Source organism: Numida meleagris, chromosome Z (assembly GCF_002078875.1).
Source record: "Numida meleagris isolate 19003 breed g44 Domestic line chromosome Z, NumMel1.0, whole genome shotgun sequence".
Taxonomy (NCBI): domain Eukaryota; kingdom Metazoa; phylum Chordata; class Aves; order Galliformes; family Numididae; genus Numida; species Numida meleagris.
The window spans coordinates 22686420-22712117 of record NC_034438.1 but is presented as its reverse complement, the minus strand read 5'-3'; the positions used below and the strand labels follow the sequence as shown (position 1 = coordinate 22712117).

At 37.5% G+C, this 25698-nt stretch overlaps 1 protein-coding gene across 4 annotated transcripts in view; it reads right to left on the bottom strand.

The window, feature by feature from the left end:
* HOMER1 (homer scaffolding protein 1) overlaps window positions 1-25698 on the bottom strand; it is an 82142-nt gene that overhangs the window by 42859 nt on the left and 13585 nt on the right. For all 4 annotated transcript variants that reach the window (XM_021379782.1, XM_021379784.1, XM_021379785.1 and 1 more), the window contains 3 exons: window positions 18875-19006; window positions 14475-14567; window positions 7355-7497 (listed from right to left, as the gene is read on the bottom strand). In XM_021379782.1, the coding sequence (XP_021235457.1) occupies window positions 7355-7497; window positions 14475-14567; window positions 18875-19006 (368 nt within the window). The remainder of the gene's footprint in view (window positions 1-7354; window positions 7498-14474; window positions 14568-18874; window positions 19007-25698) is intronic.

Below are 25698 nucleotides of genomic sequence, written 5' to 3'. Positions count from 1 at the left end.
CTACTATAAGCTTTTAGTCTTCTAATATATTATACTTCTTACTAGCTCTTTGGCCATAATTCTAAGAGATCCCCTTTTGGAAAGGCAGAGCATGTGTATGTACACATGAGAGCAAACCGAGAGATGCTCTTACCTGCAAAACAGACTGTCATAGGAAAGTCTTGCTCTCAAACAGGCAAAATTCCAGACTCTAAAGAAAGCCCTCCACATCCTCATTAGGAATTAATCCCAAACTGAAGGTGGGAGCATGAATGGTTCAAGAAATTTTGGTCATGAAATACTTCCGCTCATCAACTTCCTTAAGCAATCAGTATGAGATAATGAAGTTTGAGTGAAGTTTGAGTGATCAGACACTGAAAAGTATGTTGTCCTGAAAAGAGTCGTCCTGTAAAACATCCCCTCTGCCCTTGCTTTTCACTAAAGGCTTCTCATTTCAAGGTTCATGACTGTTAGAAAATTCACTTGAGACTTGGAGGATCAATAGCAATGTGTTTTTCTTTCCTGGTAACCTTGGACATTAATGGCTTTCTGTTCCTGTAGAAGGTATTTTTTAAACCTGTGTCTGAAAAATATTTTTAAGTAAGCTCCAAGGCTTCCAATTCAAGCAAGGCACTAGATTCGTAGTATCAATGTATTAAGTCTTTCCAAAGGGGATTTTTAAAGAGTAGCACTAGTACAAAGCAGCCATTTCCTCTTAACATTTTTCACTGTGATTTTTTTCTGGAGAATGATGCAGCATTTTTTATGTGTGTGTGCATGCTATTTGATGCTAATGACATTTGAGAGTTGAAAAGAAAGTTTCAAAAGACAGTAGGGGAAGAGGTATCTGCTATAGTTGGAAATGCTGATATAACTTCAACAATAATTATCCAGACAGGTCTCCACGATATTAAAGAGAACCTCTTGGGCTTCTTCATGGTGTCCTGGGAAAGCTAAGTTTGCAGTTTATCCCTATTTACTGGTAGAAAGGTTTCCTATGAGGACTCAGACAACTCTGAATGAAGGAAGTATGAGTGAAGAAAACATGAGATATGAACTACCTACGTAAGATCACCTATATCTGCAGCTGGAATCCTTCTTGAAAAGATGACTGCATGCTCCAGCTTAAAACTCAGATAAATGCAGATATTCTAAATATTATACATGAAAATAATCCTACCCAAAAAAGAAAGCTCTCAGACACACACCCAGCATCAGAACATACTAAAGAAGAAGTTCATTGTGCACCTAAATGACTGAGAACATGTAGAATAAAATGAATAGCTCCATCATCAGTGCCTAATGATGACAAAAAAGTAACTGTGTATTTAGACTTGTAAAATGAATCACATGTTTTAGAAAAATGTATCTTTGAAAAATGACAGCAAGGTAAGGGACAGAAGCAAAAATAAATAAATACATGAAAATCACCTCTCCACTCTGCCACAGAAAACCACCCCAAGGAATCTGATTTTGTGTTAAATATCAGGTGTTTGTAGAACTAAAGTTTATAGTCACTGAAGTATTAATCTTTTCATGTCATCCATACTTTGGATAGGTTGAACACAATGGATGCATTATTTTAAAAAGTGAAAGTTCATTCCTTAAGCAATTTAGCTCCTTTTCCTATCTATTAGGCTTTTTTATTTTAATTGTCATGTATGTGATTGAAAGAGGAAAAATTACATGTTCCAAGTTGTATGCTTTTTTTTTTTTTTACTTAAATTGCATAAGGATTGTATTTCTCTTCTAAGAATGTACTTGACAGTTATGTTAGAAGAGTGCTTGCTTGTCTCTGAGGATGGTATTCACAACATTTTTTTTCAAACACCCAGCTCTCATCTTCTGAATTACCCCTTGGAGCTCTCATTAAATAAATGGCAGGAAGTGGATAATTCACATGCTCCAGACTAGAACTTGCTTAGCTGCTCAAAAGAGACAGTAAAATTTCTTAAGTATTGGCCTATTTTTAGTTCTGGCTCTCATCCATTCCCGCAACCATTAAAATCAGCTCTACCAGTTGCAGAGCCGCTTTATTTGAAAGAGCTCAGCAACACATACAGCATGGCCATTCCTCTAATAGCAGATAGAACTTCTCTTCATCTCTCCTTCCACACCTACAGACATCTTATTAAAATGTGACAGTATGAGCTGTACTACGTTGTGCTTGACACACTGCTGGTATAAAACATGTAATAGTTTACTACGTATTACAGATTCCCCATAGAATTTTCAGAAATTTTCACAATCAGGAGAATCAGAGACAAAAAAAAATGTGCAAAAATACAAGCACTGATTTCCTAGCAAGAACTTTTATCGTGAAGTACAGCCTCCTTCAGCTACATCCCAGCTGCTTATGCACAAGAGTGGGAAGCTGTCAGAGTTGGGTCAGGGAGGAAAGGGAGAGTCATATTTTTCCTTGTGCTTCTTCATCAGACCACCAGGGTCTTGCTGGCAGAGAGACAGAAGAGGCAGAAGAACAGCATACCCAGGACCTTCATAATGTCAACTAAATGTTGTTTGAGGTGAAGGCAAGACCTCCTTCTTTGGTGATCTAATAATCAGTTCCTTGCTTACACTCACAGTGGGAACTCAGTCACCTTTGAGTTGGTTCTCTGCATGCACCTCAAGAAATAATAATCTTTAATGAAAAGAGTAACTGAATTTACTAGAGTCTCTCCAGTGTGCCCAAAGATGCCACCGTTCTTTATAACACCATGCAATTCAAATACAGTTATTGCTTTTTATGTCACAGAGATACCTTTTTAAAAAGACGTTTAGTTTTAACACTCTCCATTCTTGGAGGTTTTCAAAACCCAACTAGATAAAGCCCAGAGCAGCCTGGTCTGATCTCATAGCTGACCTGCTTTGAGAAGGAGCTTAGATTATAGACTTCCTGAGGTTCCGCACAACATGAAAAGTACCCTAAGATCAGCCTAGATAGCATTTAAAATCCAGAATGAAATAAAATGTTACGTGCACCACCAGCACTACCTGGTAAGGAAGTGATATCCAACACCATAAAGAACATCCTAATACTGGAATTTGAGTATAAATGCAAATTACAAGACAGCACAAAAACCTATTATCTCCAAACTTTTCTTCAAAGCCAACTTAACCATTCAACACAATCCATAAGATATTTTTACTGTAACATAACTAAAATATTTAAGCTTGTAGAAGTGCATGGTTGTCATATACAAAGTGAAAAATCTACTAAACAGATTTCTGCACACAATTTTTAATGATAACTCAGTGAAGGAGCATGAACTAGCAGCAAGATCTTAGGCTTGTTTCCATTTCTTTTTTTCTTTTTTTTTTTTTTTTGTTACAGAATTGATTTACATGCAGCATTATTAACCGTTAAGCTATCTAGACAATAAAATATCTAAGATACCAACATCATTTGAAATAAGTCCATTTTCACTAAGGCAGTGAGTGAAATTTTCATATTAAATACTTGTTTGAATACAAAAATAGGAATTTTAACAAACAAGCAACAAACACACACATATATTGTCAACTCGAAACATTAAGTTATAGAAATTCCAACTTTCATCAAGTTTTGATGGAACACCTTCATATTTGACATGAAGGTCAAATCATTTTATGAAAAAATGATGTAATAGGTTCAAGTCACGGCTGACAGAAAATTGAAGGCTTTCAAGATTTGTCCCAAAAGAATCCTCTTAAGGTAAGCTTTGTTTCTGAGACCATGTTTTAACCCGCAGCTTTTTACAGTGCCAAGAAATTGAATAAAACTTGTTACGAACAGATGTATTCTTTTCAAGGGGGAAAAAGGCAAATTCATCAAACAGTTACCAAAACATCCCAAGCAGCATTTTCAGATTTTGCCAGACATAGTATTCACTTTTTATATTTGAATTATATTCTAAGGCTGAAAAAGCTTAGGAAAGTATTCCTTTGGGCTCGTTCAGGCATCAAGGCATTCTACACTGTGCACCAGTATAATTAAACTTGCATTTAAAAGTCAGGTGCAGCCATATCAGAAGTGGTTACAAACCTTTTAGCACCTGTTTTCTCTCTAAACTCCATTTTATAATCAAACTACTTTTTAGTTTAAAAAATTAAAAAATAAAAAATAAATCCACCACAATTTAAAGAATGTGGAGAATACTGCAGGAAAAAAAAAAGGCAGAAAAAATAAGAAAGATGTCTGAGGAGACCAAGACTTTATTAAGAAAGAAAATCCATGTGTTCTTTAGTCTTATTTTAAATGTTAGATTTTATTAACTAGCTTCTGTTACAAAAAAGCATTCCTGGACTAGCCATCGTTCAGAAAAGGACTGATTAGTGTCTCAGTCAAAATTATTAAAATTCTGATGCCAGGCTTAGGCTACTTTTTATTTACATTTCTTCTGGCAATATTTAGTAATTATGGCAATGTTCAGGCTGTACACAACAAAGATAATTTCCCAAGCGATATTATTTCATAATTCAACATTAACCATCATAGTTTTAAAAAAAAGGCAAGAGATTTAACTGCAAGGGTTTATCTTCCTATGCAAGGCTCATAACAATTTAATATTGTTCTCTCTCAAGCGGTTGACTAGAATCACACTGCTTGTGGACAGCTTTAGGACTTTCCAGTTAAGGATAAATTGAAGTAACTAGACAGACTTTTGCTCAGTTATGCCTGTGGGACACGAATGGAATTGTAGACTTGCTAGATAAAGATAATCTTAATACAATTATTTGCTGAAATAATAAGAAATCAAAGTTCTAATAACAAAACACTAGTGAAGTAACGCTTTTATTTGGGTTTTGGGTATAAATGGACAGAAAACAACTATAAATAGCAAAGTAGTCTACATTTACGCTGCAGAAATAACACAAGCCCAACTAATCACACCAGGACATACAAAGTGCAGAGAAGAATGCTTGCAGAAGACGACGTATCTGTCCAGAGAAGATGAGTTAGAACAAAATGAAACCGAACATTTTTCAGGTGTGCAGATTAAAAATGACAAGCAAGATGTAGCCTAAAGCACGAACTCCACGCTTCTGCTTCTGACCTTGTTAACGCCTATCAGACCACACAAAAACGTAACAGTTCCTTCCCCAGCTGACTGTTCTGACAACAACCCCCGTCAACCTCTTACCCTTACCCTCTGCTGCAATGAAGCTGCACACAGCTGAGGTCGCCCAGCCCTCAGCAGCAATGCGGTTCCCACCTGAACTGCCACCTTGTGTGGTGCTGCAGCACCTTGCTGCCCATGACGCCCCAACTCTCCTCTGTCCGCGGCTCCATCTAAGCCTGTGCCATCCTCCAGCCTACACTGAGGACCATCGATTTTGGACCTTCATCAGGTGAGCAGGTACTGTCACACCAGAGCAGAACATAGCTAAATCCAAGCAACGCAGCTCATTTCCAAACTGAGTTCTGACACTGACTTGTAAAACATAATCATGCCTGAGAAGTAACTGGTATCTTTTGAAATAGAACGATTTTTAAATGGTAGCTTCCCTCTGATTGAGACAGTGTTCCTTGACTCCTAGGCACATACAAAAAGGCTTATTTCCTTCTACATGAAAAAATGGTCAGAAAGTGTTGGCAAGCATTTTTTTCTTGGTTAAACAATAGTATATAAATGGCCTCAGATGTTGGTGGTTTTTTTCATTTTCTTCATTACAAGCTTGCAGCTGCCATCAGCAAGACAAAACCAATGTATTTTGAGAACCATCATAAGTGTCATCATTCTATATTTAGAGACATCCAAATATAGATATATCTCTAAAAATAGGCATATCACTGGAATGCCAATTCTTGCTAGCGGTATATAACCACACAAGAAACTAAAACCAGGCACTCACACTGCATATATGAAGATGAAAGAAAAAAGCCTGGTAGTTTTGTTATCTCTGTTCTACCCCACCCACAATTACAACCGAATAGCTTCAAAAACATCTTCAATCACGCTCAATGCAGAGCAATATGTAGTTACTACACTGGCATACCAGAAATTGTATTTACACATACATAAAGAGAGAAACGATCTTGCAGCTATCATTAAATACAAACAAAAAAAGCACTTACAGTCTGTGGACCTTATCACAACTACTTTTTGCAAAAACACTGAGAATTCCAACAAAAAAGTACCAAGTTTAAAAGTACTATTTACAGAACACTGATAGACATGCAACATTCGTAAAATACCTTCAACATGCAAATAGCACTCTTACAAGGCACCATTTCTTCTAAAACATGTAATAGATGCTCTGGTAATGGCTTAAGTATAAAAATAAACACAATAATTCTGCTAAAAAATTAGTGCAAAAGTATAATTTTTTTCTCATTTGAAAACATAAAAGACTTTTCCAGGTACTTTTATTATTCTCTCACAAAAATGAGAAGTTTTGAATAATTTCATCTCTGCTCATTCCAAATAATTTGAATTATTTGAAGTTCTGTGGTTCCCCAACTTTTGATCAAGGGCATAAAGCTGTACTCAGATCATCTACTAAAAAAAAAAAATAATGCAGTATTTCTAGTTTTGCTCTAAGTTGATTAAATATTTATGTTATTCTCCATGGTCTCACTAGTTACTGTGTTCTATTAAGTTCCACTTTCAATAATTTTTAACAACCAAGATACATCCATCTTAACTCATTTAAATAAAAAGTCTTTGTTTTTTACAGAACACAGTGGAATACAGCATTCATAGAATCATGGAATGGTTTGAGTTGCAAAGAACCTTAAAGACTCCCTGGTTGCAACCCCTCTGCCATGGGCAGGGATACCTTCTACCAGATCAGGTTGCTTCCAAGTGCAATGAATTATAATTCAGTCTGGAGCAGAACTACACACCTCCTGTGTTCTGAAAAAAAGTTGAAAAATGTTTTCAACTATCAGACCTGTTCAGTCAAAAGTTGCTTTAAACTCCACAATCCAGAAGAAGTGAAAGAGTCCTTTTCTTCCAACAAGTCATCACTGAGAGGCTGATCCAATGTTACCAGTTATTAAAATAAAAAATGCAAAAATAATTTAACTGGAATATTCTATGAAGTGGTTAACTTTACTAAGATCTCAGTCATTGAAATAATGATTCCTGTTAAAGGGACACCTGTACTAACGAGCATTCAAGTTCTCATGCTCAGCTGAATAAATTACAAGATAATGCCCTCCTAGTCTCATCCCAAGAGATTTCCTCATACATGGTTTTGTTTCCGTTTTGTGAAAACAAAGATTATATTGTAAATCTGAAAGCCAGTCCTGTATTTTGTTTTATTTTATTAAAAAACAAATAATATAATTCTTAACAGCGTTAGGTAGAATCCATGACATGGAAAAGGTCCCTTTAACAAGGAAGAAAACAAATATCACTTTATTAGGATGTGGGAATGGAATCTGTACCTATGGGTAAATGGCAATGCGTTCTGGGTTGGTTCAGCCCTTGGTTCTGAATTCTGTGTCACTTCTGGCGTAGCTCTCTCGTCATCTGTCCCATTAATGCTTTCTGGCGTTAAAGGAGACTGAATATCCCCTCCAGCCGATTCCTTATGTAAAACAAACAAACGATAAATTAGAATTACAAACTGACCTGCTCAGGATGACAATGTGCTAACAAGCATAACTTTCATTCTTAAATGACATACGAATTTTTAGGCAATATTAATGTGAGGCTCACAGATTTCCATATTTCATCATGTGATTTAATTTAGAAGCATACTACCAACAGATTCACACTATCCTGCAAAAACAGAACTGACTTATGATTTATTTGCAAGTATCCAGCATCCTTCTTATTACAGACGTCTATCATTCTTGCCTGATATTTACATTCAGTCACAAACCTGTAACTACTCACTCCCAGGATTCTTATACCTTGCTCTCTATTCTAACACAAAGAAACAAATTCTACTATTTGTTTCAAAATCCATACTTCTTATTCTGCATCAACCTAAATGAACAGTGGAAGGGCCTTTGCTACTGCAGTCAGTCTCACACAGAAGACTCTCTTGTAAGTAATGCTTGGTCAGTAGAGTCCTTGCAAAACGTATAGTCACTTCAGCCTGGTTCTCATTCTTGCTATTCATGGTACAATCTGGGAAGGGGAATACTCCAACTGCAAGCTGGCAGCTTGCACTGCTACTATGTAACCTGATAACTGAAAAACTTGCTGGCTGCCTCTTAGCCAGAAGGCACTGGTGCAGTTCTAATCAACCTGTATCATACCAGCATATGCCTTTGTGTTTCAATCAGAAAACACTACTTGCTGATTTCTAGTCATTAAAAGCTATTTCCTTTAAATAAAAAAAAAAGTACACCATATAGCCACATCCTAACTTAGAACGCTATAGGACTTTCACTCCCTGTACATGATTTTAGTATTTGCTTTCCTATTATACTCTTCTTCAAATAATGACTGCCACAGAAGATAGAAGAGTGATAAGCTAAGTACCTTGTCCTGATCTTGAAATACTTTAGTAAGCTTTTAGTGATGAAGTGATAAAATCTAACTTACTAAAGAAGACTTTCATAAAGAGTTACATCAACATCATGTCTGTACAACAGAGGATGGCTGAATAACAATTGTTCTAAAAGCCAAGCATCTCCTATGACCACATAGACTCTCACCATCTGCATGGGTAATGGCTAAAGCTGCTATTTAATGTTATTAAACTGAAGCACAAGCACAGTCTCTGAAAGGTTAAGTGTTCCTCTTTCCAGCTCTTCAACACTGCACAGAAAGCTGAAGAACAGCAATCTCAGAAGGAATTGCAAAGTATCTGGTTCATGATCTTAAAAGATCAAGGCCTAATTTTTAGCATCTGCTGGTAGCCTTCAACTAGCTTACAAGGCAGTATTGAATCTACATCTATAGGAAACATGGCCCAGGACTTTGAGACTTAATCACATGGACTACCTCAAGATCTTCTGAGAAAAATAAGATCTGGCTGTCACCATCACCTTCCACAAAGCCCTGGTGTCACTTAACCAACAATACTATAATTCACATTTTTCACTGTGCTTTGAATCATATTAAGCAGATGAAGCACAACAGTTATTAAAACCGTGCGTTCATTCTGACATCTCTCTCACATGATATGAGAGATATTATCTCACATTCTGACTCTACAACATGAATTAGAGAGTGATACAGAGTAGTAATGTAAGATTTTAAAACTGACTTGAACTTCATCTTTTATATTTAGTATTTATCAAGTAATTCTATGCACATGTACAACTTTCTCCAATCTTACTAAATTCTGGTGGGTTATAAAGCAGAAAATAATTAATTTATCCTAATCTGCCACACAAATATAAAGTGTTATTTGTAACCTAAATGCAAATCATTTATTTTATGAATGTAAACTGTTCTCTACTTTTGGGAGGAAATCTGTTACTTTATACTCAAAAGTTACCTCATATGATAATATCCTAAAAGTCAAAAATAAATCTTGATTTTTACAGAACAATTTTGCTGAACTGAAACTGAATTGAAATTAAGTGTGGAAGGAGAGCACAATTGGCAAGATAATCAGGCACATACATTGTGTTATATAAATTATGCATTTTTGCCTATTATTATCCTCTGATGTGATAAAGAGTTCCCACCTACGTTAAACGAAAGGCAGTATGCACCAAAAAGTTTCTGTTACTTCCTGTTTTTCCACAGTTACACTTTATGGACTAATAAAATACATACTACATCCCATGAAAACTGGTTTGCTTGTATCTTTAAGTTGGAATTCCTGCAACGCTATTATTATTCTCATAAAGCCAGAGATTATCTATTAAAATGTGTTAAGTGTGAAAGCTTGAAAGAATTTTCTTCAGCAGGAAAGAATATGCGAGTTCCATCTATGCCTACTTCTTCGTAAGGCACTGTCACAGACTCCTAATTTGAGAGAAATTTAAGTGACAAAAATTCAAGCAGACAAACATGACACTTTATGTAACACCTAAAGGCACACAGCCTGTAAATCAATTCCAGCTTGTTTTTTATTGTGTTACATTTTTTTGTTATTAAGCATTCCATACCACTACCTTGTATTTCTCTGTTCAGTTCTGACTTGCAATTTCACAAGGCTGCCAGCTACCAACTCAGATACCACAATACGAGGGGAAATGCACCAATACAGAAATTCAATCATCCCACAGTCACTTTTTCACAAGTTTTGTACGCAAGATGTGTTTGTCCACAAAGAAGCCAAGAGGTGACAAAACCATGACCATTTTGCCAAAATTGGTCCATTCCTTGCACTATAAAAAGACCTGATACTAAAACTTAGCAGATGATCACTATCCTTAGTCACGTGCATAAGGAGGGGCTCAGAATCACATAAGAAGAAATGGCTGTGGACACAAGAAACATCTGAGGGCAGATTCTGGCTTAGAGAAGACAAGAACTGAGATTCAGACATGAGTTTTGAGAGTGGAATAAGAGTTCAGGCATCCCAACCTGTGCCATTCCATTCTGTACTTGAACATATTTAAAAAAAAAAAAAAGGCTAAAAAGAACCAACAAAAACAGCAACAAAATACAGTTTTCAGGCTATTGTCTCATGCAGTTCAGTGTTACTCTCCCAATGTGCAGACAAACCTGTAACTGAAAATAGGCCACAGGTCTCTGGTCACTGTAAGATCTATTGCTTTATGTCTCTGTATTGAAGATGAGTCTGGAAAAGAAGAGGTGGCAGAGCAGAGGAGCCTGTATTTCAGTTTTATATGAACAAGGTAAGATCCTTGCAAAACCCTAATACAAAGGTAAGGTTAAAAGGACAACAGATGGGGTACTCGTGCACAAGTGGCTTTAGAAGTACCAAAATTGAAAACTTCTTTCTAGTCCACCTCAGACCGAAGCTTTCATACAGCTCAGATATAAATAAAGTCTGTATTGTTACATGAATCCATCTTAATAGAGATGGGTAGAAAGTGCAAGTTCTTTGACACAGAAATAATGCTTTTCTCTTTATTAGAAAAAAGTACCATGCACTCAGTGTGACTTACATATAACAAAGCAGCATCTCTTTCATGATTCGTTGGTCTGCATCACTGTAATTCTCTGGAAAATTTATGTTCTTTTTATGGTGAAGGTAAATGGTGATTTTACTTATTACCTGATATTCTGGGAAATTAAAGCAAAGCCTGCTGGTAAATGGGAGAAGGACATGCAGTATTACAGAAACAGTAAGAATGTAGAATTTCGACAAAGTGTTTCAGTGTGGAAAAAACAATAGTTGAAGAATGCACATCCTCAAATGAAACAAGCTATGAAAAAAAAATCTCAACATGGGACTACTGCTTCTTAGCCACCAAAGGACTTTTCTAGGGTGAGAAATACCTAGTGAAGTAGTACCAACACTTCTAATGCTCCAGCATCTTAGAAAAATATCCCAACTTGAGTGGACTTCAGATAAGATGGCTCTTAAGTTTTAAACATGGCTAAGAGGAAAGTACTCAAGCTACAAATTCATATCCTATTTATGTGACATTTCTGTTGTTATCTCCCCTTTTATTTTACTCTGTACTTTCACATCAAGTTCCTGAAGGACATTCAGAATTGAAACTGATATGTGCCAGTAATATTTGCAGGGTTGCATCAAACAATGCTGGGCAGTAAATGATTTGTGTTTTGTTATGTTAGATGTAAGCACATTTTAATAAAGATCCAACGTGTAGGAACATACTGAATGCAAAAAAAGTGTATGTCCTTCTTTTCCCAGAATTGTGCTGCACAGAGGGTGGGCAGTGTGCCTTATCCAGTGCATTTAATTAACTGGTAAATAATGAGAAGGACATTCTTTAAACAGTACTGTAACACATTTTATGTAAGCTTTAAATGTATATTCTCCAGTTTTGATATACGATATTTTCCTATCATTAATTTGATGCAGAAGGACTATCTGAAAGTCTGTGGCAGCAGAGGACTAACACTTCCAGTTATCTGAGATATTCTTACATACCACACTGTTTACACACTACCTCCCACTGTCTTTCCTGTCAAAATTTCCCCAGGAGAAAAAAAAACAACAGGTTGTTGTGAAGTCCTGCCTGGCCACTGAATACATCTCCTTCCTTAAGTTGGAAGGGACCCACAAGCATCACCAAGTCCAACTTCTGGCTCCACACAGGAACACTCAGTATCTAAACTCTATGTCTGAGAGCACTGCCCAAATGCCTTTGGAACTCTGGCAGGTTGGGGCCATGACTACTGCAATGGCGAGTCTGTTATGTGTCTGACCACCCTCTGGTGAAGAACCTTTTCCTAACACCCAACCTCAGCCTCCCCTGATGCAGCTCCATGCTGTTCCCTTAGGTCCTATCGCTGGACCAAAGAGAAAGGGAAAAGAAGAGCTGTAAAATGATTAAGAAAAACAACACTGGAATTATGTGTCTTGCAAGCAATTTTGGAAAGACAATCAAAATGACAGAAAGTACTCCTTAAGTGTCTCCAGGGTCCCACCTATCTTACCCACTACCAGGCATCCATTTTCCCCTCCAGTCATTAATTTCTTTGAACAAGCCCTAGCACCATATAAGTGCCCAAGTATGCCATGAAACCATCACTTCTCATCTGCTCTGAACTCCAGAATTCCTGATTCAACTGCCTTCTCTTAGGGGTACTAAAGGGAAGCATTCAGTATGTGACAACTGTTACACTGATGTGTCAGCACTTGCACTAACTATACCTTTTGGAATACACTAACTTACCGATACAGTTAAAAACCAAGAAATGAAAAGGAAGGACGGAATAAGAAGTTATTCTTGAGTGTGGAGTAATTAAATTGCAGCTCTCAACATGCATTATTGAATTGCTCAAGGTAGCAATTGCTAAAGCTTTAACCCTAGGCAACTGCTAGATAAAAGAATCTTGTCTCTGACTAATTCAAACTGATGTCCAAACCAAGTAAGTCACTTCATTTGACACTGTCAGATTTAACTCCTGAGTCCAGACTGTTAACTAATATGTCAAAAACAGAAGCACAGTAATCATTTCACCCATAATGTTGAGTAACTAGAGGCCTGGCTGAAGTACTTCACTGTCTATAAAACCAAGTGTACATACCATTTTAAAATACCAAAGTATCTGCTTCAATTATCTATGTGCTTATTATTAAATTTACCAGAAATTCAGAGGCAGCCATGAAAATCAGTATTAAAAAAAAAAAAGACTGCCTTATTTTTCTCCTCTTACAGTACAGACAGAAGCAGTTTCCCTTTAATACCACAAGTCAACTTAGCACTAGGGCAAAATGCCTACTAGTGAAAACAACATGAAGTTATTTTATTGTATATAGTCTTGAGGTCGTTCCCCTGACTTCTCTTGGAAGGACACCAGATGTATCTTTCTTCCGGTGGCAGTAAACCTACTTCTACAGCATGCTGCAAACCACCTGCCATCCTTTTGCCATCAGTGCAAAAGCACCCAAGAGATGCACTCATTCAATGAATAAAGATGCACTCTCTAAAAAAAAAAGACTCAGCTGCATTAATCCTACTCAATAAGGAATCCCTGCTGAAGCTGTAAAGCAGTGCCATTTTCCAAAACCAGGAACTACCTGTCTTCACTATTGCTTTAAAACACTGGAATGGAGGACCATAAATGCCTCATGCAATTCCCCCCTTTTTCCCAAAGCAAATTCAAAGCATCCACTTTCAAGTAACTTAATTTTAGGTATGATTAATGGAAATATAACAAATATAAATACATTATCTTTCTGCTGGGTTTATATTAACCCAGTTCACATGTTTTAAGACATCTTTTTTAAATTCTTCTTTTGCAACATGGCTAATTGTAATAAAACTCAGAACCCACATCTGACTATCATCGCCCTTCAACACAAGTGAATACTACAAAATTGAAATTAGTAAAAAAAGTTCGCTGTTTTAACTTTGATTTTTGTTTGAGTGATTCTTACATAAAGTCCTTTACAGAGTATCAGTTTAAGTTTCAGGAATATAATAGGAAAAGGAACAAAAGGTCTTAATTATAGATTTACTTATATAACAGCTCACCATCTTTACTAATGCTCTAGGGAAAGCTCAAAGACGGGAGTGAGAAAAAAACAAAAACCTTATTTTTCTCCTCTGGGGAAAAAAAAAAAGAAAGAAAGAAAGAAAGAGAGAGAGAAATCCCTAATATGGTATGGAATATCCGTTTGTTCACTTCAGGTCAGTTGGGCTGGCTGTGCCTCTCCCTGCCCCTCGTCCCAGCCCTCTGGGCTTCACTGGGGGGCTGTGGGGGTGGCTTCTGTGTGCAGAGTCCTGCAGCTGCCCCATGGCAGACAGCAGCCAGATCCAGACAGCTCGAAAAACAACTCCCTTTGACTCCTCCCTAACATACATTAAATATGTCCTTAGACTTTTGGACACTTCTGTAGCTGACTGTTGAAAGGATTTAAGCTAACTGGGAAATACCCTGTTCCTTTTTTTAGCAGAACATGTGTTTGTAAGATACAATACAAATTCTTAAAACAGTATGCACAGACTTTGAAGTACTCGGCTTGAATAAGGCAGTAAAACTCACTTGAGAGGGTGTACTTGTCAGCTCCATCTTTTCTTGGGATTTTTCCTTTGCTAGCCGTGCGGCTTCTTTGAATTCCTGGAATTTTTCTGCAAACTGAATGTATATGTATATACATTATTTTAAAAGAGAGAGAAAGAAGAGAGTAGGTGTGAATTAGTTTCATTACATGCAGAACATACTGCATTGTACAATGTCACATTATTTCAGTAGAATTTTTTAATTTTGTTCTTCTTCTACTCATTTGATCAAGTTACATAGTGGCATAACTTCCAGTATCTTTCAGACACAATGTACTCTGTTCACATAGGTGGAAAATAACAATGCAAAAAACTTTCCAGCAATCAGCCAAACAAAAACCAGTTCAGAAATGGCCAGTAACAGTAATAAACCAGCTTACATAGCTGCTGTCAGATTTATCTTTCATCGTTTTCCTTACAATGAATAACTAGGTTCTGAAGCCTGATGAGGTCACTACTGACCTAAGAGCCTTCACTCTTTCATGACTTAAACAATAATAATTTCTCCCCAAATTTTGTAAAAGCATTTATAATTCCAATAGCTTTCTAAGAAATCAGCAGTGGGAACACTGAGTCAAGTTCATTTCTTGCTGTAACTGTCATCAAGCTTGATGTCTCTGCCACATGTATTCATAAAGTAGCAATTTAGAAATACATGCAGCCTTAAGCCGGAGAGTTGAACAACTTTCTAAGAACTGTGGCTAGATTCTCTGGCTAGAGAAAAGTTTCGTGATCTCAGCTTTGCATCACATAAATTGCTATAAGTAGCCAAGCATTTGATTTCACTTGCTACTGCTTTTACACAAATATGATTTTACTGTGATTTGCCAAACACTGCAATCTGCAAAAATACGGATTTTTTCCCAACAGCTTCTAAACTTCTCCAGCAGCAACATACAAATAAATTATTTGGGTTTGTTTTTTGGTTTTTTTTTGGTTGGTTGTTTTGTTCTGTTTTGCACTGCACATATTCAGAACCTAAAAAGGCTACCTTTGTTTGACACAGTCTCAACTAGTTTCAGTTCGAAATTCACTTGCTATCCAAGACACAAAAAGTCCTATTATCTTTAAACTTCTCCTGGTTGGCTATTAGTACCTGAGGAAGTATCATTTTTGTCCTCTGGTATCCTATTTTTCAGCTAGCAGGTTATTTAAAAGCATACATTTCCCGGATACAGGAAGATAGAAAAAATAAATACCATGTATAAACACTAATCCAGCATCAAAAAAGGTCAGCAAACAGATTATAAAATTGGCAACAGATCCCCAGAACTAGATGACACTCTTTTTAGGAGTAATCATACACATACTCATACATAGACCTCAAAGTCTCATTGGTAACCTATTATTTCAGTCAGAGGATTTGAGGACCAGAGGACCGGTAAATGGAAAACATGATGCTGAAGTTTAGAATACGCAGCTGAAGAAAAACAAGGCAGTAAATATGATGTTATGTATCACACTGGTAGAAACTGTAAAAAAAGAGAGAGAGAGCAGACTGATAAACATGTAATAGTCTGAAAAAGAGCCAGCTAGGCTAATGTAAAGGAAAATCTCATCAATTTACTAGAATTCCTTGAGACCTTTGGGTGATGGATAATAGCAATCCCTTGATACAAGCCCCAATTAACAAAGATGAGATCTCACGGTATAAAGAGTACTCTTGAGGATTAAAAATCTAAGGAAAAGATGAAAAATTGTGCAAGGATAATACCCATGATGACACTTATGCTATGCTGAAAAACTCTTAAATTATTCGCAATAAATCAGGTCAACTAATTTAAAGGGATAGCACAGAAGCTTTTCTTCCCATACAGAAGAATACTATCCACAGCACAGACTTATGCTCTGGTTGGGAAATTAGTTTCAGTTGTTGATGAGTATCATGGGATATTCTGCTCCTCCTGCTTCACAAGCAAGAGGGACTATGCTAGAAAATCCTAATACTGTGAAGGGAACACTCTTCAGTGCAGAAATCATCTTTTAAATGCTGCTGACTTCTGCCTGATTCCTGATGGAATAACCTTCAAGTGAATTTGTGGTCTGACATGTTGAGAAAGCTCTAAGGAAGATAAACAAATGTTTAATTAATTTTCTTTCATTCTGCTTTCACATAAAGAGTTGATCACCATGTTTTTATTTTTTAATCAAATATTCTCACGGTCACAGTTATAATACAGAAAAAGTTTACCACTGATGCACTTTGCTCTGGGAATTAGTTTATAAAGGACAAACGTAAATGAACCAAATAATTACAAAGTCAAATGCTTAGCAAAAGCTTTGAAAATCATCTGCTTGTTTAGAATGACTCAGTTAAGTGGACAATGATATGAGAATAAATATTTTATTAGAAGACTTGATTATATGTTTTGTTGGCCTTTTCAGGTCAATCACCAACCGGACTAGGTATTTTGTGGTTGTGGGTTCCCTGGAACTTTAAATATTTTACACGGCCCAGACACACTTTTGCAAAACCAGTTACATATAACAGGGATGTTCACTTTGGGACTCTGATTCATCAAACAGATAAAACAAGTTCGCAAATTAATTTCAAGGCAACTTCTAGAAGCAACCTGTTCCTGAATAAATCTCGGGACAATTTCCTAAAAACACCCCGAGGATTTGTCACCGTACTCTTCAGAACAGGTCTGTGGTTTGTTATTTTTCACAACAGATTTGTGTATTCTTCATGAATCACAGAAATCTGAGTAACTGCTTATCAAACATGTCCTTTTGACAAAATATCTACTGTACCTTTTCTGATTACCTCTACAACAGCAATATAAAATTTTAAACCAGGAGTACACTGAAAAATCTTAGATATCAGTTTGATGGCAGCTAAAGAATGGAATTAAATTGGTCATTAAGTATCACTTGAGGAGAGCAAGGACAGAGTGATGGAAAAGACAGATGAAAGTATATATGTATATTCTTTGGCAACAACAACCCAGTGTTGAAAGCCTGGCAAGCACAGTGTATGCATGACTACAGCATCGTAGTTTGCTTCCAAAGAGGAATTTCATGATTGAGAAACACAAATAGTACATGAAAGAGATAAATTGGCATTTATGCTAGATCCTTTTAGCTGCTAACAAAAGTTATCTCTGTATTAGTCAGCAACAGCCTCTAGGATATACACCAGTATATACCAATTTAAATGACAAATTTCTAAGTTCACTGAAGCAATAATGTGCACAAATGCACACACATATATATAACATTAGTATCACTTGGAATTTTGTGGATTTGTGCTGCTTCATAGAAATTAAAGCTCTCAGACTATGAACTCACAAGAATATTACATTGACCAAGTAAAGTAGACGTACTGGTTCTCTTTTTAATGATTTTCTAATAGACCTGCACTTAGCACTTGTATACTGATAATTACTTTCTCAAATGTTTTGGTTAGTCCTTTGGTTTCGCGTTGGGCTTTTTTTTTCTTTTTCTTTTTCTTTTTTTTTTTTTGAGACAAGCCAACCATTATTCCTTACTTGAACTCATACCATATATTCATTTCTATTTCAGTTAGGTTTCCAGATCTTTTGTGTATGTCAGAGATGAAAGAATTCTGCTCAATACAGAGACATGATCTGAAACGGAAAGCTTTCATCTGGTGAAAGATGACACTGGCTTGTACAGGTTCCCAGACTTATCTACCGGATTCATATTAATAGCAAAAGGTATTACAGAAGTGTTTCTTACGGCAACTCTATCACCTCTTAAAGCGTTTACTGTTTTCCTCAGATTAAGGCTGACAACTCTCCTGCTCAAGTAGACTATCAAAAAAAAAAGAAAAATCTAGTGGGGGACAGAATATCCTTATTAGTTTTTTCAATTTCTGTATTGCAACAAGAAACAGTACTTTTCTTTTACATGAAGTAAATGTTTCACTAGCTTTACCTTAAGCCTACAGATGTTGCATTATCTGTAACAAGATGCACACAGCAGAAAAGCTAAAATGAATGTGCCTTAAAAGACAAAAAAGCATCAGAAGACTATCAGTAACTTTTTTTCTAGGTCATTTCAACATAGAAGTAACACTAAATTGCTGACTCTTTTAAACTCTATCATGAAAAACTGTAACAGAACAACAACTTTAAAAGAGGGAGGCCTAACATTAATAATTAGAAATCATTAACAACACAATGATAGCTCAAATCTTCTCCCTTTTCCCAGTCAGTTAAGAGAAAATGCACAGGTATCTAAGGGTTAAAAGCATACTGCCATCATGATTTGTCTTGTCTTTTCACACTACAAGGACAGATACAGATTATTTTTTTTTTTATTTGTAAATAACAAGACTGAGTCAAGGCACAACAAGCAGGAATCAAATATTCTTAAGCTATTTGGCTGGCCAAACAGTTTTCATTGCTCATAACTTACTTTTGAAAGATGATGCTCAGACGAAAATCCCAAGCCATAGACTGTATTCGCCCTGCTGTCTGCCCACTGGCCAAACTTCTGGGATGTTTTAGTAAATGTCATGTTGGGGGTGATAGTGCTGTTTATTATTGCCTGAAAAAAAAAGTGAATGTTGTAAATAAAAAAAAGTGACTTTTTTTTTGTTTAAAGTATTTTTAGACTTCCTTATAATTCAAAACTACCAGCACCACAGTCAAGTATCCGTGTACAATGAATGAGACACAAACTAGCAGTAAGGGAACTTTCTTCTGTTTCAATTACAGCTAAATTATGAAAGCCTGTATTAGCATACATTGTCTGAAAAAAATGAGCAGAAGCTGGGGGAGAGGAGATACCTGTTTGCAATAGCAAGTAGAGATTTAATAGTTAGAAAGTCTAAAAAGAATGCATCAATTCATTCACATAGGCTAATGAGATCTGAAAAGAACTAGCAAAGTCTTTTTTCTCAGAAGTGTGTTTCTTTGTCCCCTAAGGCAATGCCTCCCAGGCTCCACTGCTGCAATTCCACCTGTTGCATGTGCAATTCTTACTGAGTGCACACGATCCCATCATCTATGTCACTTACACAGATGTTAAAGAGCACCAGTCCCAAGACTGACCCCTGGGGGACACCACTTACGTCTGGCCTCCCCCTGGTCACAGAATCACAGAATCATAGGGGTTGGACCCCTATGGACCTCTACAGACCGATGAGTCTAAAACCCCTGCTAAAGCAGGTTCCCTACAGAAGGTCGCACAGGTAGGCATCCAGATGTGCCTTAAGTATCTCCAGAGAAGGAGACACCACAACCTCCCTGGGCAGCCTGTTCCAGTGCTCCATCACTCTCACAGTAAATAAGTTCTTCCCTGAGTTTCAGTTTCTGCACATTGTCCTTTGTTCTATTGCTGCACACCAACTTAAACAAGTCTGCCACTACTGACTTGACTCCCTCATTTTAAATATTTATAAACAGTTATGAGATCTCCTCTCAGCCTTCTCTTCTTCAGGCTGAACAGTCCGAAGTCTCTAAGACTTTCCTCAGAAGGGAGATGCTTCAGGCCCCTCATCATCTTTGTGGCCCTATGCTGGACTCTTTCTAGGAGATCCCTGTCTTTTTTGAACTGACAAGCCCAGAAATGGACACAGTATTCTAGATGAGGCCTCACCAGGGCAGAGTGGAGGGGGAGAATCACCTCCCTCAGCCTGCTTACTATGCTCTTCTTAATGCACCCCAGGATACCACTGGCCTTCTTGGCCACAAGGGCACACTGCTGCCTCACAGCTAGCCTACTGTTCACCAGGACACCCAGGTCCTTGACGACAACCCTCTGGCTATGACCTTCCAACCAATTCTTTATCCACTGAGTTGTCCAGACTTCAAAACCATATCTCTCCAACTTAGAGATAATGATGTGGTCCAGGACCATGTCAAAGGTCTTGCACAAATCCAGGCAGATGACATCAGTTGCCCTTCCTCTGTCCACCAAAGCAGTCACTCCATTGTAGAAGGCCACCAGATCGATAAGGCACAATTTGCCACAGGTGAAGCTGTGCTGGCTCTCTCGGATCACCTCCTCATCTTGCATGTTCCTTAACATAGCTTCCAGGGATCCACTCCATGATCTTCCCAGGCACAGACGTGAGTCTTATTAGCCTGCAGTTCCCTGGGTCTTCCTTTCTCTCTTTCCTAGAAATGGGAGTGATGTTTCCCTTTTTCCAGTCACCAGGGACTTTGCCTGACAACCACAAATTTTCAAATACAATGGCAAGCAGCTTAGTAACCACATCAGACAGTTCCTTCAGGACCCTGGGATGCATATTGTCCAGCCCCATAGACTTGTACACATTCAGTCTCATGAAACAGTCTCAGACTTGCACTGGTATTACAGTGGGAATGATTTTGCTCCCCCAACATCCACCCAGAAGTTCAGGGACGTGAGAGGCATGGGAAGCCATAATGGCACTGAAGACTGAGGCAAAGAACACATTAAATACTTCAGCCTTCTCCATGTCTGAGGGAGCCAGTTCTTCCTTCTCGTTTATCAGATGCAAAACTTTGTAATACCAACATGAGAGACACTCCATAAACAATGTCCTTAGAACTTCCCAGAAAATTATGTCAGTTGCTGTGTTCCAAAGGATATTGTCCATATGAATCCTACTGCAACAGTCACACATAACAGTGCCAGGAATCTTCTGAATTTCAACGCACAATTGCCTTTTCCTGCTTTCATGAAACCATCTTACCCAAAACAGTTCAAAGCTAGTGATAATTGAAGAATCCTAGAGCAGCAAAACACTCCACAGGGTCTAAACCAATTTCTCTGGGGCAGATAAAGAAATTTTTGTTATTTCAGTAGCAGGCACTGGGGTAATGCATACAGCAAAACTGTATTTTCAACTGTGTTTTCTCAGGATGGTGTCAGCAAGCAAATTCAACATCACAGAAACCAAGTAATGTTCTTTGAAGACTAAAAAGTTCTTGAAGCCAAATCTAGGCAGCAGTACTTGGAGAGTTGTAGTGGTCCTGTACAGAACTTGGAGATGGACTGAATGATTCTTGTGGGTCCCTTCCAACTTTGGATATTCTATGAAGCTGTGATTCCATGATCTTCAGGGTCCCTTCAATCCAAGACACTTTGCATGAGGTGGCCTTCTGAACGGTTATTAAAAAGAGCAGCTAAAGAGTTTACTTACTATCCTTTGCTTCTGCTGAAATTTGGGTAGCACCGAAGCACAGCTACCATCCACATCAAATTTGCTCTGAATTCTACAGGGCAAGCCGGAAAAATGTACAATCAAAAGGTCATCAAAGCCCACGGACATCTTCTATGGGTATATGCTGATTATCAGATGAAGTGGAGGAGAGGGGTATTGCAGATAAGTTCAGAAAAGACGGAGTATTGCAACATGTGAAAAGACGAGAAAAGCTTACAGAATCCCAGAATGGCTGAGGTTGGCAGGGACCTCTGGATTCATCTGGTCTAACCTCTGCTCAAGCAGGGACACCCAGAGCAGAGTGCCCAGGTAGATCTCCAAGGAGAAGATTCCAAAGCCTCTCTGAGCAGCCGGTGCCAGTGCTCTACCATCCACACAGTACAAAAGTGCTTCCTGCTATATTGAGGGAAGTTTGTACCCACTGCCTCTTGTGCAGGCATTGGGCAACAATGAAAAGAGCCTTCTGGCTCCATCCTCTCTGCACCCTTCCTTCAGATATCTACAGGCATAAGATATCCTCTGAGCCTCCTCTTCTCTAGCATGAAGATGGGTTGTTCCTTCACAACTGAAGGACTTAAAGATACTAAATCACATATTAAGCAACTTTAACAAAACTAGCAGCTTCTGCAGTGGCTTTGGCAGTTCCACTAGGTAAGCATTAAACAGGAAAAGCAAATTCGGATGTAGCCAATGATGTCAAGCAGGCAGTTCTCTCTGACAACTTTGGCCTCAAAATACAAGTTTTGCCTACTACTGTGAAAAACTGTAAAGTCTTGGAATGCCCAGAAGCTTACACTTGATTCAGCAAGTCTCGTCAGGAAAAGAATAGGATTTGCGGTTTGACTAAAGGCTGAAAAAACATCTACAGCCATAATTGTCCACAAAACATCACATTTTAAAATAGGACACATTAGGCAATTAAGTCACTGGTAACTCAGACAATATTCTCCTTTCTTTAAGCATAAAGTAGAATGCCCACATAAAGCCAATGGGCTTGCAATTGCATTAAGGCCCCTAAAGGACATAATCAGGAACAGCAGTCTGCATCAAATAGGACAGAAGAGAGCATGAGACCACAGAGATATACTTATTAGAAAAAAGTTCTAGGGCTCTATTTATCTTGTATCCTTCTTGCCTTCTTAGCACATAGAAGCCCTCCTTATTAATTAATTGGTGGAAGCCTATAACAGAGCTCTTAAGTTCATCTAAGGTTCAGTCTCTTTTGGTGTGGAAGCTGCCAACACTAGCATGTTTGAAATGAACTATCCTGGGAACAATGCAGAAAACAGTTCTCCCCAACTCAAGCTCTAGCTATTTTGTCTGCTTGCTTAACCCCCACTTACTGACTGGTTAATTGGAACTAACATCACAGATTTGAGAGTGCAGGTATTTTGTCATTGGTATAATACTCTTCAGTGTAGAAGAGGATGTAGAACCTGCAAGCAACAGGCGGGTTGCAAGCCTGAGGACTGAAATCTGCTGCAGTGACTGCAAACCAAGTGCAAAATCTTGGAGAAACTGGTCTCAGCTGAGACCACGTGCCTGCCTGCGCAAGATATAATCCAGGAATGGGCAGCACAGACACAAAAAGGCTATCAGTTTTGACAGCAGTCTGCATTTAGGTTGAATTACCTAGATTACCTCTTTCCATTTGGTAGGAAGAAAACTTTTTAGAAAAATAATGTACTGAGAAAGGGCTGCTACTATTCTGCCCTTTGTTTTCCAGCAGAAAAAAAATAAGGATGCTCCACTCCAGCAGACAGTATTAGTCTGAAGATAGCAAGTTTCTTGCTGGGAAGATTATACTGAGATCTCACTGATATAAAGACAAGTCCTTTCACTGGGTATACCAATTTGAAAAGAAAACCAAGGCTTTCAATTCTCTCTGAATTAAAAGCATTAGTGTGCTCAATCTCTTATGTTTAATTAATTACGTTTAAGAGTGTGCAATGCTCATACTACAGATACAGGCAATGTTAGCTACTTCTGGAAATACTAGATATTAATCCCTTGTATATTCATCTTAAAAAAAAAAGGTTTTTAAAATTATAATTTATTATTAAACTTGTTTCATCTATGCAAATACTGTTTTAACTGCTCTCCTCTATGCCAGAAGATTGCACTATAGAGTCACCAGTGTAACAAATGTCAAATATGTCATCAACTTTTAAGAATGTTGTTAGTCTAAATGTACAAGAATATCTTAAAAACAGAACAGAGTCGATCTGACAGGCAGACATTTCGCTTTTGAAGAAAGTGATCTTGTTATCTTTAGATACGGTTGGAATAATAAAATAGCTTTCATGTTTTCCTTTCAAATGAGTTTAGCTATGAGAAAATAGAGCATGTGTCTAACTAGGCTGTTCATTTTCCTGACTGCAAGCCCAACACCTGCAAGAAAAACAGCAGCAGTCAAATATGATTTTAGCTTGTGCTAAAGATGATGGCAATAATAATTAAGACACAGAGCATCTTTGAACTTCTTCAAAGGAAGGTCACTGAAGACCTGGGCTTACAGGAGTTATTTACAACCTGTATTTAGCATTATTATTTTAACATATGATTAGTATATTTTACAAGTCATTAAAATGTAAAGATCACTGATGACTGACTCGAAGTAGAAATATTATATGCATGGTTTATGAAATCTACTGACAAAAAACACTATTTTCCTAAGTGGTCTCTGTTTCAGATAAGCACAAATTACTGTATTTTTTCCAATTTTGCAACGTTGAAAATAATATCAGGGCATTCACTGGTACTGAAGGAACCTCTTTACTGTTTTCCTTTCTTTGTGGTTACCAGAGACTGAATGCAAAAAACAGTGGGATTATGGGAATAAATTAGTATCCATACACAGTGTTACTAGAGAAATAATGGAGGCTTCCTTCCATCACTTACTAGAAAAAAGTACTAAGACAAGAAGATATGAAGTGACTATATAATTAATGAGAACTGAAAGCCTTAGCAACAGCTTCTCGATGTTGTCATGTTGTATTGCATAACAGATTTTATTTTTCAGGCTTCCTCTTGACTCCTACTGTTGTGTGAGGAAAGGCTGCATAAAAGGCATTTACTCGCAGTCAGGTTTGAGTTCTACGAGATTATTTGCATCAGGATCTCTCTGAGATGGGTGACAGAGATTCAGACACTGTATGTGACTATAAAATATGTCCTGTTCAGTGAACACACAATGGTCCTAGAACATTTATCGGAGGTAAGTTAGAGGGAAATGCATCTTTTCTTGCGCAAGGTGTTTTACAAGGATACTGCAGCTTCAGAAAACATTACACAGAGGTGGTACACTAGTGAATGGGCTTAAAAAATGCATAACATATAGCTGGAATAATCTCATAAAAGAGCAGTTTAACCTACTTAAATACTACATCCACAAGAACCATTAACTTAGTGACCTGTCCAGCTATGCCTACTTTTACATAAGAGCAATTTACAAACTAAAATTGATGGAAGTTCACACAATTTTGAGAAGGATAAAGCTACTTGGAAAAGGATGAGTTGTACGTGGCTGCTCCATCACCCAGTTTACACATTTATTTGAACCTGTAGAAAGAGTAAATAGAACATGTCTATAGCTACATCTGGTTCACAAACCAAGTGATATGGAATAAGGAAAAAAAAAAAAAACCTATTAAAATGCACCAAAGATCTCCAAAAGCAAACTCAAGTGTATCTGAAATGCACTGTAGGATTTCTCAGAAGTGAGTGGAGATCATGCCATAAAAGATCATGTCCTGTTTTAAAGTAGAACAACATAGTGATGTGCAGTCTTTGGGTACAGGAGTTCAATTTTACTCAGGAAACCTAATGAAACCTGAGGGAGAGGGGGAATGGGATCCACAAACATTATGGGGCTTGCTTGTGGTTTTGCCCTACAAACCAGCACCAAAACTCTTGCATTCATGATACTCTAAGAAAATAAACAAAGAATAGAAGAATTGTTCCAGTTACTAATAAAGAGAAACACGTTTGTTTAAAAGCAGTTATGGAAAATAGCTATCAGAGAAGATATTTCAGTACTTTGAATCGAAACACCCAGCTTATGGCTGGCTGGCTGTATAAGCAGTCT